The following is a 17,665-nucleotide window of genomic DNA, read 5'->3' as shown; positions in this document are numbered from 1 at the left end:
TGATGTTTTGAGCCTTCAGAGTGCCTCAAAAGATGAAGCTATGGTATTAAACCGTGAAGGGAATAAGTTTCCTAGCTTAACATATTTCCTTACTGCTTTCTTCCCTACTTTGCCCTATAGTACATTGTGTATACAGTAGACCTCAGGTTATCTGCTCTTTGAGTTCTGTCATTTTTCTCTCTCACTTGCCCCTGCTCTCTCTCTCTCTCTCCACAACTCCTTCCTCTTCCCCCCTTCCCCCTTTCTTCTCAGGCTCACACTTTGTTTTTTTGTTAGTTTTTTAACATTTATTTTTGAGAGAAAGAGACAGAGCATGAAGGGGAGAGGGACCGATAGAGAGGGAGACACAGAATTGGAAGCAGGCTCCAAGTTCTGAGCCGTCAGCACAGAGCCTGATGCGGGGCTCGAACTCACAAACAGTGAGATCGTGACCTGAGCTGAAGTCGGATACTCAACTGACTGAGCTACCCAGGTGCCCCTCGTACTTTGTTTTAAGATAGGGAAAGGCTTTAAATGGCTTTTCAGTCTCCAGAGCAAGACTGGAGAGAAAGCAATTGCAGTGCTGTCTTGCACTCAAGAAAAAGTTGGAAGAATATTACACACACTTAAAGTGGACCAACTAATGTTGAAGAACTTGAAACAAGACTTTAAACAATTAGATTAATCATTTATAGATAATCAGAGTTAAATGGCTGGCTGGTCATGAACTAGAACCTTCCCTGGTCTGATGAAAATACATATTGTATAGCCTCAGAGCTGCCATTGTAGAAAGCCCTCTTATAGCCCAGAGAATTCAGAGTTATCACTCTAAAAGTTGACACTGAAACATGTCATTGAGGACAGCTTTTTTTGTGTTACTCTTTGGATTGGCAGGTTATGACAAAACTACATTCATGTTACTTGAATACATCTTTTGTCTAGTTTTACATGCTTTTTGACTTGTCTAGAAAATGACATATTGCGGTTTTCATTAGCTTTAACCAGGTGTGATTTTCTTATGGAAGATACCCCAGCAGGACTGCAGTTTAAGGCGAATAAACCAGTGAAGCTCAGAAAGGCCATAGCCCTCCTTCAGATGGTAGCAATGAGCTGAGAGACTCATTAATCAACTACAGAGTCACAGGTGTGATGGCTTGCCTACAAACTGCCAACAGACTGTGAAAGTCACATCAGACAGGCTAAATTGTCAAACTAGACCCATCCACAAACATTTTAACAGAGCAAAATTCCAACTCTTTTGTCTTTAACACGTGATTTTGAACTGGTAAATTTCCTCCAAACCTTCTATAAGCTTATTTTATATAATAAAATTCAAATTTATTGAAAACAATCAGATTTGGCATTTTTTCTTTGCTAAAAATTTGTATCGGTGTCTTTATTTCTTATTTTTCTTAATGCTTCTTTCCTCTCCTTTATCTTAAAAGCCTATTCTTACACTACATGAAAGGACGCAGAATGGAATTTGCCTGTGTCAAAGCTTTATCAGTAGTGAAAATCCACTTTGTTGCATGTGCATATGCTTGAGCTATGCCTCTCAGAAGGGTTTCATTCATGAGGAGATGTCTGTAGATGTTTTGTTAATGGAAGGACTATGGAGAGTAGTTTTGTTAACTAGAAGAAATTCTCTACGCCAAGTTAACAGCTCAAATTTTTGCTTTTTTTGATCTCCAAGGAATCATAATTTTTACTTTGTTTTAGTTTATTTCTTAAAAATTGGCACATCACAAAAGAAGTCAAGTTAAACTTTAAGTTTGATGTGTGATTTTGTCAAGAGTTTTACAACAACATGACAGTAATTTTAAAAATGAATATATAGTTTATATTTTGGGAGGATTTCAGTGAACTCCAGTAAAATATATGTGATGGCCTTAAGTCTGATGTTCCTAGATCTATTTTGTAACTCCTTCGGTAACTTGTATTTTTTATTTTTTGTACAAATGGAACTTACCCGTAACTCAGAGATTCATATTTCCTTTTTTCTTCAGTGCAATTTCACTCTATCGACTGGAAAGTGTTGTATTGTACATTGGTGCTCACTGAGCAGAGGAAATAGAATTAAGCGTGGTGTCAATAGAAGTTGTGTGGGTTCTCTAGAAACTTGCCCCTCAAAGCTTGTCCCATGAACAGCAGCATTAGAAATACAGAACCTTGGGTCCTACCCAAGACTCACTGAATGAAACTGTGCATTCTTATAAGATACTAAAGTGATTCATATGCTTAATGAAAGCTGGAGAAGCATTAGGCTAAGGGAAATTAGGTAGTTCTTTGTTCTTACCAGTTTTTACCTGTCATTTAAATATCATCCTATTAAATACCATTATAAATGAGAGTTCTCGTATAAAAAACATAACCAAACTCTATTTAATTTTCTGGATGTTATAAGCAGTATTAAATACAATGAATGTTAACTTGAAAATAGAACTAAAACACCCCAATAATATTGTTCAAGGTGGCATTTGATCTTTTAAATATAGCTAAGTGAACATTAAATATACAAAGGCCAATGATACTCTGCCAAAACATCTATGTACTAAGTCTGGATATCTTATTCTAGTGTAGGAAAAAGCAGCATTTACAAAAAAGTGTGAGACATATCTTTGTGTATAAAAAACTTATCAACCATATTTTCATTCACTGTAAGGCAATTCAATTATGAAGTTCTAAAGTTCTTTCATGGCCTTGTTTTATCTTTTTTTAATGTTTTAAAATTTAAAACGGTGGAAATATTCTTTAAAATAGCAGAATTCTTACAATGTCCCTTATGAAGTGTTTTATCCGAATTAAATGCTTTCCTCCATCACCAATTCTGATTAAACAAAGGCTGAATGAAGTATGTTATTTTTCACCTTTTGAATTGTTTCTTTGTCCCTTGGAAAAATATGAACATTTACACTACATAGACTGGAATGTCAAGAAGGAGATAGAAGTCACAATTTATACTTAGGGAGTCAGACTCTAATTCACATTCCTTGTCAATCTCTGTTCTGCCAAAATAGTAGTAGATTATATATAAAACATTGCTAATAAAATACTATGTTTACTATTCTGTGTTGACCTTAAGTTGATACTAAAGAGTTACTTTTTAAATTTTATTAAAAAAAAATTTTTTTAATGTTTTTTTTTGAAAGAGAGAGAGACAGAGCATGAGCAGGGGAGGGGCAGAGAGAGAGTGAGACACAGAATCTGAAGCAGGCTCCAGGCTCTGAGCTGTCAGCACAGAGCCCGACATGAGGTTCAAACTCACAGACCGTGAGATCATGACCTGAGCCGAAGTCGGACACTCAACCGACTGAGCCATCCAGGCGCCCCTTGAATTTTATTTTTTTAGGGCTTTTTTTTTTTTTTTTTTTTTTTTAGGGAGAGAGCAAGCATGAGTGGGGGAGGGGCAGAGAGAGGAAAAGAGAGAATCCCAAGCAGGCTCTGACAAGGGGCTCCATCTCACAAGTTGTGAGATCATGACCTGACCTGAAACCAAGAGTTGGACACTCAATCAACTGAGCCACCCAGGCACCTTGATACTAAAGAGCTACTTTAAAGGAGTTTGGCAGGGGAGCAAGGAGTGAATTTTTACAACTAGAAATTAAGAAGTTAATTTGTATTACTACCAGTTTGTAGTTAATTTCATAGTTTCCACAATGAAATTGAACAAACTTTTATATTTCTACAATTTGTATATACCCAAGATTCTTTTGGTAATTCTTGGTTAAAGAGACACCAAGCTGATTTATTCTAGGGGTAAATATTTTCACAGAGGAAGCCCTGAGTAACCACTTATTTTAACTTGAAAATATTTGAAGGATTGATAGGAATGTAACAGAATGAAAGAATGAGAATTAATGGAAGTACTAAAAATTGTGTCTCACCTGCAATCCTTATTTAATTAAATCAGTGTGAATAGGAAATGATATTATGTGATATTGTGTGATATTCTGTGTAGTATATAACAATACAATGATAAAGGTTAAATTTTCAATTAAAAGATATATGTGCTTGAAATTTCCATTTACATTTGGTATTCTATGCTCATGTTAGCCTCAAAATATTTGTTTTGAGTATCATCTTGAATTTTCCCCATTCTCTCACCCCATTTTGCTTTCTGTGTGTGTCACTTCATAACTTTTTGCAACTGTTCCCTTGCTGGCAAATACTAGAAGAGCTGTCACATCAGAGTGTCATCATAGGTGGGATATATAACTGACTTAACTTCATTTTAATGGAAATATGTATAAAAAGATATGGTCACTGGGATCATTGAAAAGTATGTCTTGAAGTAAGCCTCATGATTATTTTTTTTATCTACATTTTTAGTGGCTAATATTTTTCCATTTTTATTTTAACTTAGAAATTATATATCCCCCTTCAATAATATAGAAATGTTCCCTTGTCATAATAAAAACTCAGAACTGCATTTAAATTCATCCACACTCCTACCAGTAAAGTGTTAATGAAATTAATAGTGAAAAAATATAATGATTTCTACTGGGATAATTACATGGGTAATTTAACAGTAGATTTGGATGAAACTAGAAGCATTTGTACGATATACAGTTAAACCTCCATGAATGGTACTGAGAAAATCAAAGACTGTCACACGGTCTTTTAAATACAAAAGGATTCTTTAAAAATGTTAAGTAGTAGCAATTCTTAAACGGTAAATTTTCACGTTTATTATTCTAATATATCACTTTTTAAAAATATGTGGCTAATTGTTGTTTTGTGACGTGACTGTCCACTTTTTAAAATACAACCCTCACAGCAAAGTTAAAAATTCAGTCTGCATGTTTTTTAATTTTGTCAATTAAAAGGACAGAGTGAACTACAACTTCTCTCAAACAACTTGGGGCAGTTTTCAACTTTAAGTGTGCTCTTCGGAGCTGGTTTCCACACAAAAAGACTCTTGACAATCCCATTATAGCAGACTTAAAATGTGAAGAAATTCTTCTCAAGGGAAGAAAATAGAGCCTCGAAATGTTTAAAGCACTTGTTCCTTGATTGGCAACCTGCTGTATATTTTCATATAAACTTTTAATCCTTAAAAAACTTTCTATAAAACGCTTGTCAGGTTCTTAATTATAAACATATGAAAATAGATTCAATGAAAGTAACAATTTGCTGAATGTCACAGTGTGTACATGAGCAAGCTAGGATTTGAAGCTAAGGCTGGTGGCTAGCTCCAGAGCCCACATCCTCTTCACCTCCTACTGCTGGTGAAATGCAAGTTGTAAAGACATAGAATGTGAATATTTTGTGTCTGTGAACATGCATGTCATATATGTGTTATTTTTAAATCTTTGATTCTGAAAGTGTAGCAAACAGAAAAGGACATAAAACTTAAATGCGAGGCTCTGTAAGTCACCGTAAAGCAAACATTCACTTAAGCACCACTGATAACCAGCACCCAGGAATATAACATTGCCAGTACCCTTGAAGTATCCCCCATGCTCCCTGCCAGACACTACACTCTCCCTTCTCCCCTAAGATGAACTATTCTCTTGACTTCTAACACTATAGTCCAGGTTTGTGTTTCTTATAATTGTGGTAAAATATACGTAACATAAAATTTACCATTTTAGCCTTATTTATTTATTTATTTATTTATTTATTTATTTTAATGTTGATTTATTATTTTGAGACAGAAAGAGAGCAGGGGAGGGACAGAGATAGATGGAGAGAGAGAATCCCAAGCAAGCTCTGTGCTGTTAGCATTGAGCCCCACACAGGCTCAAAATCATGATCTGACTCAAAAACAAGAGTAGAAGGGTTAACTGACTCAACTACCCAGGCACCCCTAGCCACTTTTAAATGTACAGATAAGTAGCATTAAGTATATTCACACTCTTGCACCATCATCACTGCCATCCCCTCAGTTTCCATCTGATCTTGTCTTTAGGTATAAAATGAGTCTCTTCTAGGCAGTGTACAGATGGGTCATATTTTTTTAATCCATTCTATCACCTTACATCTTTTGATTGGAATGTTGAGTTTACTTACATTCAAAGTAATTATTGATAGATAGGTATTTATTGTCATTTTATTTGTTTTATTGTTGTTTCTGAAGATTTTCTCTCACCCATTCTTGTTTTTTTCTCTTTCATGGTTTTCTTATTTTCTTTAGAAATATACAGTAACACCTTGGTTTGCAAGCATAGTTTCATTCTGGAAGCATGCTTGTGATCCAAAGCATTTGTATATCAAAGCGAATTTCCTCATAAGGAATAATGAAAATTCAGATGATGTGTTCAACAACCCAAAAGTATTCATATAAAAGTGATTACAATACTGTAATATAATACAAAATACTAAAGAAAATACAAACTATAAAGAAAAGCAAATGAACCTGCACTTACCTTTGAAAACCTTTGTGGCTGGTGTGAGGGAGACAAGAGAGAGGAGGGTTACTGTGTAGGATGACTTTTACTATCACTAATGGAATCATTGCTATCTATTGGCTCAATGGCATCTTTTTCTTTTCATGCAACTTTAACAAGGAACTTATCCAATGGCCTAGAATGAAGCAAAGCATCCCTAAGCTTACTCTTGTATGGAAAAGCAAAGAACTGCCCATGGGCACTCTGAAGTGACAAACAAGACACTAGTGCCAGTTGTGGGTACTTTGCAACGTTCTGAAAAATCACTGATTTCTGTCAAACACTATGGCCTGAGACTGAGCATCTGAGCATGGGAGATCATCACCCACAGTCCTGCAGTGAGAGAGAGAGCAAGCGAGAGAGAGAGAGAGAGAGAGAGAGAGAGAGAGAGAGAGAGAGAGAGAGACAACCATTGGCTCAGTTGTGATCGTGTGACTTTAGGCATCATGTACTACTCCTATAGCAAGACATCTCTCTTTTATCAAGTTAAAATTTATTTATTTCTCTTTACCAAGAGAAAATTTATTTGCTCATCTTGTGGAACAGTCACAGAGCGAGTTACTTGCAATCCAAGGTTTTACTGTATTTGAATTTCTTTCTCTTTATTCTTTGCATATTTATCAGTGCATTTTGGTATGTGGTTACCATTAGGCTTGTATATAACCTCTTCTACATGTATAGCAGTCTCTATTAAGTTAATGGTCATTCAAGTTTGAACCCATTCTTTTCTCCTCTCCTCCCCATGTTTTAGGTATATATTATTACATTTAATGCCTTTTATTTTGTGAGTTCCTAGATTGATTTTTTATAGAAATATTAATTTTTACGGTTTTTGTGTTTCCTACCTTTATACTGTCACTTTTGGTCTCTCCTTTTCACTCAAAGAATCCCCTTTAAAGTTTCCTTTAGGGTTGGTTTAGTGATCATGAACTCCGTTAGTTTTTGTTTGGGAAATTCTTTATGTTTCCTTCTTTCTGAATGAAAGGCTTGCTGGATAGAGTATTCTTGTCTACAGATTTTTCTCATTCAGCACGTTGAATATATCAGGTCACTGCCTTCTGCCTTGTAAAGTTTCTGTTGAAAAATCTCCTGGTAGCCTTAGGAGTTTTCCCTTGTAAGTTACTGTGTTTTTTTTTGTCTTGCTGCTTTTGAGATTTTTTTACTTTATCACTATATTTGCCAGTGTAATTACAACCTGTCTTCGTGTGGGTCTGCTTTTGTTGATTTTGATGGGAGTCCTCTGTGCCTTCTGGATCTGGGTATCTGTTTCCTTCCCCAGATTAGGGAAATTTTCAACTATTATTTGTTCAAATAAACTTTCTACCCCCCTTTCCTCTTCTTTTTCTGGGACTCTTACAATATGAATATTATTATGTTTGATGGAGTCACTGAGTTCCCTCAGTCTATTCTTGTGTTACATAGGTTTTTTCTTTCTTTCTTTTGTTCACCTTGATTACTTTCCATTACTCTCTCCACTAAGTCATTAATATTTTTCTCTGTTTCTTCTAGCCTATTGTTCATTCCATTAAACATGTTTCTCATTTCATTTATTGAGTCCTTTATCTCTGATATGTTATTCCTTATGTCTGTGTTAAGGGGCTCACTCATGTCATCCACTCTTTTCTCAAATCCAGTGGGTATCCTTATGATCATTGCTTTAACTTTTCTATCAGGCTTGTTACTTATATCTGTTTCGTGTAGATCTCTGGCCATGGCCTTCTCCTGTTTTTTCACTTCAGATAAATTTTCTATCTACTCAATTTTTCAGCCCCTCTTTGTCTGTTTTTCTGTGTTAAGAAAGTCAACTATGTTTTATGCTCTTGAAAGTAGTGACTTTATGAAGCAGAGGTCCTGATGTGCACTGTAGTGTTCCCTATTCACCAGAACCTGGCACTTCAGGAAAGTATCCTTTGTGTGTTTCTTATAGTCTGCTGTTGTGTCTGAGTCACTTTTCCTTTCAATGTAGTTGTCTGCACTGCCTCCTTGCTTGTGGGCTGTACTTGTTCTCCGTGGTGTTAGTGGTGCTTCCTCTGAGGGGGCATGCCCACCAGGGAACTTGGGAGCAGTATGGGCCTGTTAGTAAAATTTGTGCTGGGCCACTAGTCCTATGCCAGATCCCCTGAAACACTGTAGCTGCACACCTGGCCAGTGGGGATGGGCACCAGACTGGGCATAGTGCAGGAGAGTGACTAGGTGTGACTGTGCTCTACATGCCACAGTGGCTGGGAACATGTGGCTGCTGGATGCTGTGTGGCAGCTATGTGGTGGGTGTGTGTGCTATGTGCTAGGGTGCTGTGTGCCCCAGCAGCTATGCACATGTACATGCAGTGGCTGGGTGGGGTGCACATGGCTGTAACAAAATTTGCCCTGAGGCCAGTGCCAAGACTAGCAGGCTTGGCATGGGTGAGTCATCAGGGGAACTTGTGGGCATGGTGCACTGTTAGCAGGTTAGGTAGCAAGTGGCTGTGGCCCTACCTCCTATAAATGGCCCTTTGTTTATATTGTTGGGGGCTGGGAAGGAAAGTAGCACCTGCCAGCTCCCTCATTTTGGAAGAAGCTACCTAATACAGTCTGAAATCAGTGTGACCAGATCTGTCTCCTGTTTGCCCGTGGTGTTCTGTAAACTACTGGTTTTATATTGCCTATCCCCATAGGCCATTGTCTCTTTAAGGGCAATGGCCCAGCTATCCCTGCTCTCCATGCTTGCCCAGTTCTGAGTCAGCTGACTTTTAAAGTTCCAGGCTTCAAATCCCACTGGTAATACAAACTCATGGATTTCAGCCCCTCTGGTTTTCAATGCCAAAGGTTATAGCGATGAGTCTTCTCCATGTGAGCTCCCTATTGCAAGGGCCTGTTTCTCTGCCCTCTCCATATGTGCAAGCTGCCTTTCTTCTGTAGGCAGCCTCCCTCTGCCTTTCTGATCCTTCTGGCCTTTCAGATGCAGCTTCTTCTGGGTGTTTAGTTGTGGAATTTGTTCTACCCATCTTGGACTGTTGTTTTATTTACTTGGATGTGGATGATATCTGCTTGTAAATGTTGGACTGGGTGAGCTCACAATCCTCCTACTCTTCCATCTTCCCAACTCCTCTCCTGTGTATTCTTCTTTTGTTGAACACTTGTGTTTCTTCCACTTTGTGGCAATTGTGAAAAATGTTGCCATAAACATGGGTGTACAATTTTCCCTGCTTTTAATCCTTTCAGATAGTTTCCCAGAAGTAGAATCATTGTATCATGTAATATTTTGAGGAACTGGTGCCATATTGTTTTCCACACACACTGCAGCATTTTCCAATGGCAATGCACAAAAGTCCCAGTTCCTCCATATCCTTCACACTTGTTATTTTATGTTTTTTAAATAAATTTCCTTTTTAAAAGATTACATATATGAAATAATATTTTCTAATTATTCTAGATTCTTTTCCTTAAGATAACATTTGTGAGATTCATCCATGTAGTTGAATGTAACTGAAGTTTTCCCTTTTTGTTCTGTATAGTGTATCATTGCATATGACTGTATCCAATTTTCCATTTCATTGTTGAACATTTGGATTATTTCCAATTTTTAGTTATTGTGAATAATGTGACTGGAAACGTTCACCTACATAAATCTTGGTGTATGTGTGGAGTATACTGTGTATATGCCTAGAGGTAGAATTGCTGGGTCATAGAGTATGCCTATGTTCAACTTTAGATTATACCAAGCTATTGCCCAAAATTGTGTACCAGTTTACATTCCTGCCAAAAGTATATGAGTTCTCATTTCATCATATTTTCACCAATACAAATGTAATTTTAGCCATTCTGATAGATGTGAATACTAATTACGGTGAATTTTACATATAAAGCTTTTGGATAGCATCTTTGGTGAAATGCCTTAAAGCTTCATACCTATTTTTATTGTTTTATTTACTGCATTGTTTTAATATTAAAAAATATAAATTTATGTGTGGAGGATTGTATGAATGGATGGGAGATACAAACCCTTTGTTGCAAAATCTTCTTAAATTCCTTGGCTTGCTTTTTTACTTTTCAAATTATTTTTTTCTAAATAGCAGTTATTTTTTTTTTAATTTTTTAAACGTTTATTCATTTTTGAGAGACAGAGTGTGAGCAGGGGAGGGGCAGAGAGAGCGAGACCCAGAATCCAGAATCTGAAGCAGACTCCAGGCTCTGAGCTGTCAGCACAGAGCCCAATGCAGGGCTCGAACTCACAAGCCGTGAGATCATGCCCTGAGCCGAAGTCGGACGCCCAACCGACTGAGCCACCCAGGTGGCCCAATAGCAGCTAATTTTTATATAGTAAGATTTATTAAACAATTCCCCTTTCTGGATGTTATTTTGCCATTTTATTTTTTTATTTATTTTTAATTTTTTATTTTTTAACGTTTATTTATTTTTGAGACAGAGAGACAGATCATGAACGGGGGAGGGGCAGAGAGAGAGGGAGACACAGAATCGGAAGCAGGCTCCAGGCTCTGAGCCATCAGCCCAGAGCCCGACGCAGGGCTCGAACTCATGGACTGCGAGATCGTGACCTGAGCTGAAGTCGGATGCTTAACCGGCTGAGCCACCCAGGCGCCCCATATTTTGCCATTTTAGAGAACTCTTTTCCCACCCCAAAGTCATGAAAATATTTTAAGATTAGCTTTCAATATACTCTTTAAATGGGAGGTGTTAAGATCTTGATTGAATTTGCATTATGTCTAAAGATGAATTTGAAGGTAATTGTTATCTTTATAATATCAAGGCTTCCAAGCCATGAACATTGTATATCCTTCCTTGGGTCTTAGATTTTTCTTAACGTATTTTCATGTTAGATATCTTGTATAGCTATCTTGTTCATCTTGCTTTAGAATTTATTTCCCAGTTTCTGTGACATTTAATGCTTTTGTAAATCTTATATGTAAGTTTTTATTTTCTGTTTGTTGGTAAATTAAAACGTAAAGTTTGTTGATAGGTCTGTAACTTTGTTAAATTTACCTCTTCTAATCTTGTTGACAGAGATTTTTGATGTCCTTTTAAAATAATCATATCATTGAGAATAACATCTTAATTCCTTCTTTTTTTAATCATTAGAGCTTTTCTTAGCTTTTTCTTACCACCTTATTTACAGTCTCTAATCATATACTGAATTAAAATTGTCACTGTATGGATTGTTCTGTCATTCCTTGATCCCAAAGGGTATAACTTAACTGAGACTCCTTCTAAGTTCTATAAATTATGAAACAGGATAAATTTTTAAACAAATAATTTTTTACAACTTCAGCTTGTTACCAGTTATATAGTATATGCTGAGATTATATTTTTTTACAACTATCCTCTGTTTCCATTTATTTTTATTTATTTATTTTTTATTTCTCAATGTTCTGACCTGAGCCTCTCCATCACTGATTTCCAAAAACGAAATTTCTTAAAATTTGAACCCCTGAATTTCAGCCTTCTCACCTGATATTTTAATACTAACCCCCCTAAATCCATGTATGTTACATTCTTGTTTTCATTCTATAACAACTGCTTTTAAATGTGGCTAGGTGTGTGTTTCTGTTGGAATCTTACAAATCTTACAAATTTATTTTCACTGACTGATTTAACAAAACGTTAACAGTAAAAGGCACATCTGACTGCTCAAATATATTTAATTGCTTACCAGCTGTATCTCTATCACTAAAAATAGTTAATTCATCTTGATGCACATCCCTCAGGTTGTTCTTCATCTGATATGAAGGAAGTCTTTATTCCCCTCAGTATAACATATTTTTGCTGATTACTCAAATATCTCATTATTTCAGATTATTAAAATAAATAATTAAAACTATTATTTTGGTTTTATGTAGCAGTGGAAATAAGCGTAAGAGTTCAGTCTGTTTTGGGGTGCTTGGGTGGCTCAGTTGGTTAAGGGCCTGACTTTGTCTTAGGTCACAATCTCATGGTTTGTGGGTTCAAGCCCCGCGTCGGGCTCTGTGCTGACAGTTTGGATCCTGGAGCCTGCTATAGATTCTGTGTTTCCCTCTCTCTGTCCCTCCCCTGCTCACTCTCTGTCTCGCTCAGTCTCTCAAAAATAAATAAACATTAAAAAACTTTTTTAAAAAAGAAAGAAATCAATCTGTTTTTTTGTAGCATATTGAAAAATTAATACATGTGGGGCACCTGACTGGTTTAGTCAATAGAGCATGTGACTCTTGTTCTCAGGGCTGTGAGTTCAAGCCCCACGTTAGGCATAGAGCTTACTTAAAGAAAAGAAAATTAAAAAGAAAAAGCAATACATGTACTTTTCACTGACTTCTCTCCACTCTCTTAATCAGTGTCTTTCTACCTCACACAGTGTTTGGAAAAAGATAAGAACAAAGATAGCGCTTCTTAAGTTTCATTCTTCCATTAATAGTCATGCTTTTTCTTTACTTAATTTCTGCAGACTTAGCTCTCCACTGTACCTAGACCTTTCAGATCTGTGACAAATAATCACTCCCATGATTCAGATTTGTTGACATTAGCTAGATGTATTCAATGATGATAATGATGTAATGATGACAACAGTGGAGGTGGTGGTTGTAATGATGCTAGAATAGCCAGTTTGCAGAAGCTTTGAAAGATGTTCTGTACCTATATAAAGCAGAGTGTGTACTGGTTTCATTGGGCATCTACTTATAAGATAGAGAATTGTAGCAAGCTCTTACAACGGAATTTTAAGCAGAACTTGACATTTGGTGTCAAGAACCATGCAGCGTCTTCACACATTTTGAAACTACGTTGACACCATTTAAGAACAAGAACAGTTTTCCAGATAATTTCTATGAACTTATTATTTCTCTATAATGATTATAGTAATATGTTCTATTTTATTATAAGAAGATAGCGATTTTTGTTTGAAACTTTTACTTTTTCAAGCTGTCATTATCGGATATCCCCTCACCAACACAAAGAAGCATCTTTGAAAGAACATCACACTAAAATTATTAGAAATCTATCAGTAAATTCATGCTTAGAAAGAGTTGAAAGGAATGGACAATAAATATGTAGATCTATGCAAACTGTGTTCTTTCCTGTATTTAATTCACACATCTTGAGCCTGTCTCAATTTTAGGCCATATAATGCACTGCTGAATAATTGTACAATTTGAATTCACAAACTACAAAATTTTGCCCCATTTTACTTTGTCCCACTACAACCTGATTCCATTAAGGAGCTTAACTAACGTTTATATTCATTACCCCAACCCAGGCTCGTATAGCTCCATGTGCAGTTTAGAGTAGCTAAAGGTCAATAACATGTATCCATGGTGAATTTTTCAAGAGAATGTCAGAGTAATTCACGTATTTCGTTGCAACAGAACTTCATTCGTTTCAGAAACTTAATCATTCAGATTGGTTTACGTCTTCTGTTGCCATGAACCTAAATTTGACATAAGGAAAGTATACTCAGGTACCATGAGTTGTAAAAATATGAAATACATATGATTGTTCATATTAACAGATAATTCATGTTCATATTAATTTCCATATGTGGACCAAATTTATATTTAACCATTTTGTATAAATAACTCAGCTAAAATTACCATTGGCATATAGACTAAGAATGTATTATGAGTTAATTGAACCAAACTTTTTTTTTTTTAATAATATCAAGGAAACCTGGATCATATTTTTCAGTAGCAGGGATTAGGCACATACACAGAATCCAAAGTGGGAAAGAGATTATAAAGCATTTTCAGAAAGGAAAGAAAATTTTGCTGTGTCCAACCATAAACTTAATAAAATTAAGGGAATGTATTGCACCTTATTTATCATGGTAGTCCAATTTGGTAGCAGAACAAGACTTGTCTCATTCCAGAATATTTTACCCCTCAACTGAACTTTTATTATATTTGGGCTATTTTCTTTTATTAAATGTTTATTTATTTATTTTTGAGAGAGAGAGTGGGGAGAGAGAATCCAAAGCAGACTCCACACTGCCAGTGCAGAGTCCGTTGTGGGGCTTGAACTCACAAACTGTGAGATCATAACCAAGTGGAAACTAGGAGTCAGACCCTTAACCAACTGAGCCACCCAGGCGCCCCCTTGAACTATTTTCTTAGTGACTGGTCTAGATATTATAAATATGCAATTTTTCACAATTTACCTAAGATTAGTAATAACTTAATTATACTATAGTATTTATATTTATTATTTTTAACTCAATACTATTATATTTAGTTATTTATACTACAGAGACTTTGCTCCTATATCAGTCCATTTCCTCCCTCCTCTTTTGTGCTCTTATTGACATACATATTAAATCTACTTATATTTTAAACCCAACAGTACGGTTTTAATTATTTCTTTATGCAATGTTTTAGAGCATTTGAGAGAAAAGAGGAAGAATATTTATGCAGTCTCTTATAATTATTGCCTCAAATATTTACCTTTTATGGTATTCTATTTCTCCTGTGGACTCGAGGTACTATCAAATATTATTCCCTTTCAACTTCAGGCACTTCCTTTAGTATTTCCTGTAAAGCAGGTGTGCTTGAAACAAATTATATGTCCTTGTTTATCTGGAAACAGCTTTATCTTATATTTCTTTTTGAAGGAATAATTTTGTGTATTTAGAATTCTTGGTTGATAGTTTCCTTCCTTTGGCACTTGATGTCGTTCACTTCCTTCTGGTTTCTGTTGTTTCTGATGACAGCTTTAAAAAAAGAGAGATGAATATGTCAGTACACTAATAACAATGAAGCAATGAGTACTAAATCTAATTGCCAAATGGAAGAGAATTATAGATGACAGAAGGTATGGAGATTTAAAACTTAGAAATTACATTGGTTTTGTAACCATTTTGAATGTTTTGATATACCAGAACTTTTCTAAAAGGAAAAATTCAAATCACCAAGATTTACCAAAAATATGTATCAAATTGAAAACAACATCATCTAAGCAATTAGATCTTAATTTTCATCATACAACTGGACTTAAACTGTCAAGAAAAAATTATTGTTTTTCTCTGAGCTTTTCTGAGAAAAGAAAAAGAAACATACCTAATTATTTTATTAAATGTATAACTTTTTGGGGTGCCTGGGTGGCTCAGTTGGTTGAGTCCAACTTTGGCTCAGGTCATGGTCTCCCGGTTTGTGGGTTCGAGCCCAACATCAGGCTCTCTGCTAACAGCTCGGAGCCTAGAGCCTGCTTCCAATTCTGTGTCTCCCTGTCTCTCTGCCCCTCCCCCACTCATGAGCGCGCGCGTGCACGCACACTCTCTCTCAATAATATAATAAATAAACGTTAAAAAAATTTTAAACGTATAACTTTTAAATTAAGCCCTAATGAAGATAGCCCTCCAGAAAACTATGGGTAACTATTAATGATAACTGTCAGTGACAATATACTAAGTAAAATTTGAACAAATCAGTGGAGCACAGGGTATAATGCAATACAATGAAGTTGGATTTATTCCAGGTGGGTCAGATATTATGACAACATGCCAAGGCTAAATAAAAAAGGTCATGTGATAATTTTAGTAAGTGACGATAAAGCATTCAGTAAATACAATATAATTCCGGATGAAAATTCTTGGTTGATGAAAACTGAGTGGGACATTCCTTTAACTTAATCTCAACCCAATAATCATCATTGTCAGAATCAAAAGTATGAGAGACTGTCTTTTCAAATGAGAATAGGATGGATGCTATTTTGATGTAATATTTTTTATAAAAAAATTAACCTGAAAAACTTAGAATTAATGAGAGATCAGTTATAAAGTCAGTTTTAAAGTAAACGTACGAAATCAATAGTTGTCCCATGTAGTGACAATAGACTTAAAATGTGGAGAAAAAAAAAGCAGTAATAGTAGCAATAAAAATCTTAAAACAGTCCACCTTAGAATAAGTTCCATGAGAAAATGCAGTCTCTATTAAGAAAATGTAGGGGCACCTGGGTGGCTCAATTGGTTAAGCATCTGACTCTTGATTTTGGCTCAGGTCGTGATCTCAGAGTCATGAGATCCAGCTCCATTTTGGACTAGGCGCTGGGTGTGGAGCCTGCCTAAGATTCTCTCTCTTTCTCTTCCTCTGCCCCTCACCTGCTTTTGCATGCTTTCTCTCTCTAAGAGAAAAAAAAATTAATTAATTAAAAACAAAAAAAGACAATGTAAAATTGCCCTGAAATTTGAAAAAGAGAATGAATAAATTGAGAAATGTAACATGCTTAAAAAAGGAAAATAGAGTATCATAAAGATGGTGTTTTTCCAAATTTGATTTATAGTTTGAACAAACAAAAAGTATTTATCTTGCATACATGAAGCCATAGATGTAGTGTGAGAATCAAAAATCACAACTAGATAAATAATGAAGGGTAAGGCCCCCTCCCATGTCCTCCAGCCACTCTACTTCCCCAGCAAATACTGGTGTTCTGACGTTAGTTCTTCTGATATACTACCCTGTATAACTATAACTTTGCATAATATACTTAATCGTATTTCTTTGGCCTTACCTATTGACTCCTCACAATGGATAGAGATAAAATTAGTATCTTCAACTGCCTCCCGCTTTTCCTTTTTAACCTTCCTACTGTTTAGCACCTAATTTTAATTGAATATTTTGTTTTGGTTCTTTTATTATTTACAGTCATAACTCTAAATATCATATTAATTAATTAAAGGATATCTTTTGACCTATCACATAGAAGATAAGAAAATTGATGTTCTGACCTGAGAAAGTTTTGCTCATATTATTTATAAATTGTGTTGGTTTTAACATTTACATTCTGTTTCTTTTTTTTTAAGTTTATTTATTTTGAGAGAAAGAGTGTGGGTGCACACACGTGAGCAGGGGCGGGGCAGAGAGAGAGAGAGAGAGAGAGAGAGAGGAGGAGGGAGGGAGGGAGGGAATCCCAAGCAGACTCCATGCTGTCAGCATGGAGCCCCGTGCAAGGCTTGAACTCATGAACTGTGAGAGCATGACCTGAGTCAAAATCAAGAGTTGGAGGCTTAACAAACTGAGCCACCCAGGCACCCCTACTTTGTTTCTTAATTAAAATTCTCATAGTTATTTTAATCTTACTTGTATATTTAAATGCATTCAATTCTCATTATTACCTGTTTGCCATAGTTTTTCCATTTATTTCTTAGTTTAACTTTGGTCTTTTGTAGTTTGTTCAAATGGGATCATACCAGTTGTCTTTTTTAAATACTGCCTATTTAAATATTTTTTGTTTGTTGCTGTTGTTCTTTTTAATATTTTTAAGCGTTTATTTTTGAGAGAGAGAGAGAGAGAGAGAGAGAGAGAGAGAGCGAGCATGAGCAAGGGAGGAGCAGAGAAAGAGGTTCC

General features: G+C 35.8%; 1 protein-coding gene across 7 annotated transcripts in view; it reads left to right on the top strand.

Moving 5' to 3' along the window:
- Window positions 1-17,665, top strand: part of KIAA0825 (uncharacterized protein KIAA0825 homolog) — a 389,144-nt gene that overhangs the window by 207,353 nt on the left and 164,126 nt on the right. Inside the window, exon 21 of one of the 7 annotated variants that reach the window (XM_045040125.1) lies at window positions 975-3,161. The exons of the other annotated variants lie outside the window; for them this stretch is intronic. Within the exon in view, the coding sequence (XP_044896060.1) occupies window positions 975-990 (16 nt within the window). The 3' untranslated portion in view covers window positions 991-3,161. Of the gene's footprint in view, window positions 1-974; window positions 3,162-17,665 lie in introns of those variants that run through there. 7 annotated transcript variants of the gene reach the window in all.

The sequence above is a fragment of the Felis catus genome, chromosome A1 (assembly GCF_018350175.1).
Source record: "Felis catus isolate Fca126 chromosome A1, F.catus_Fca126_mat1.0, whole genome shotgun sequence".
NCBI classification, from domain to species: Eukaryota; Metazoa; Chordata; class Mammalia; order Carnivora; family Felidae; genus Felis; species Felis catus.
This window is presented reverse-complemented; position numbering and strand designations above follow the sequence as displayed.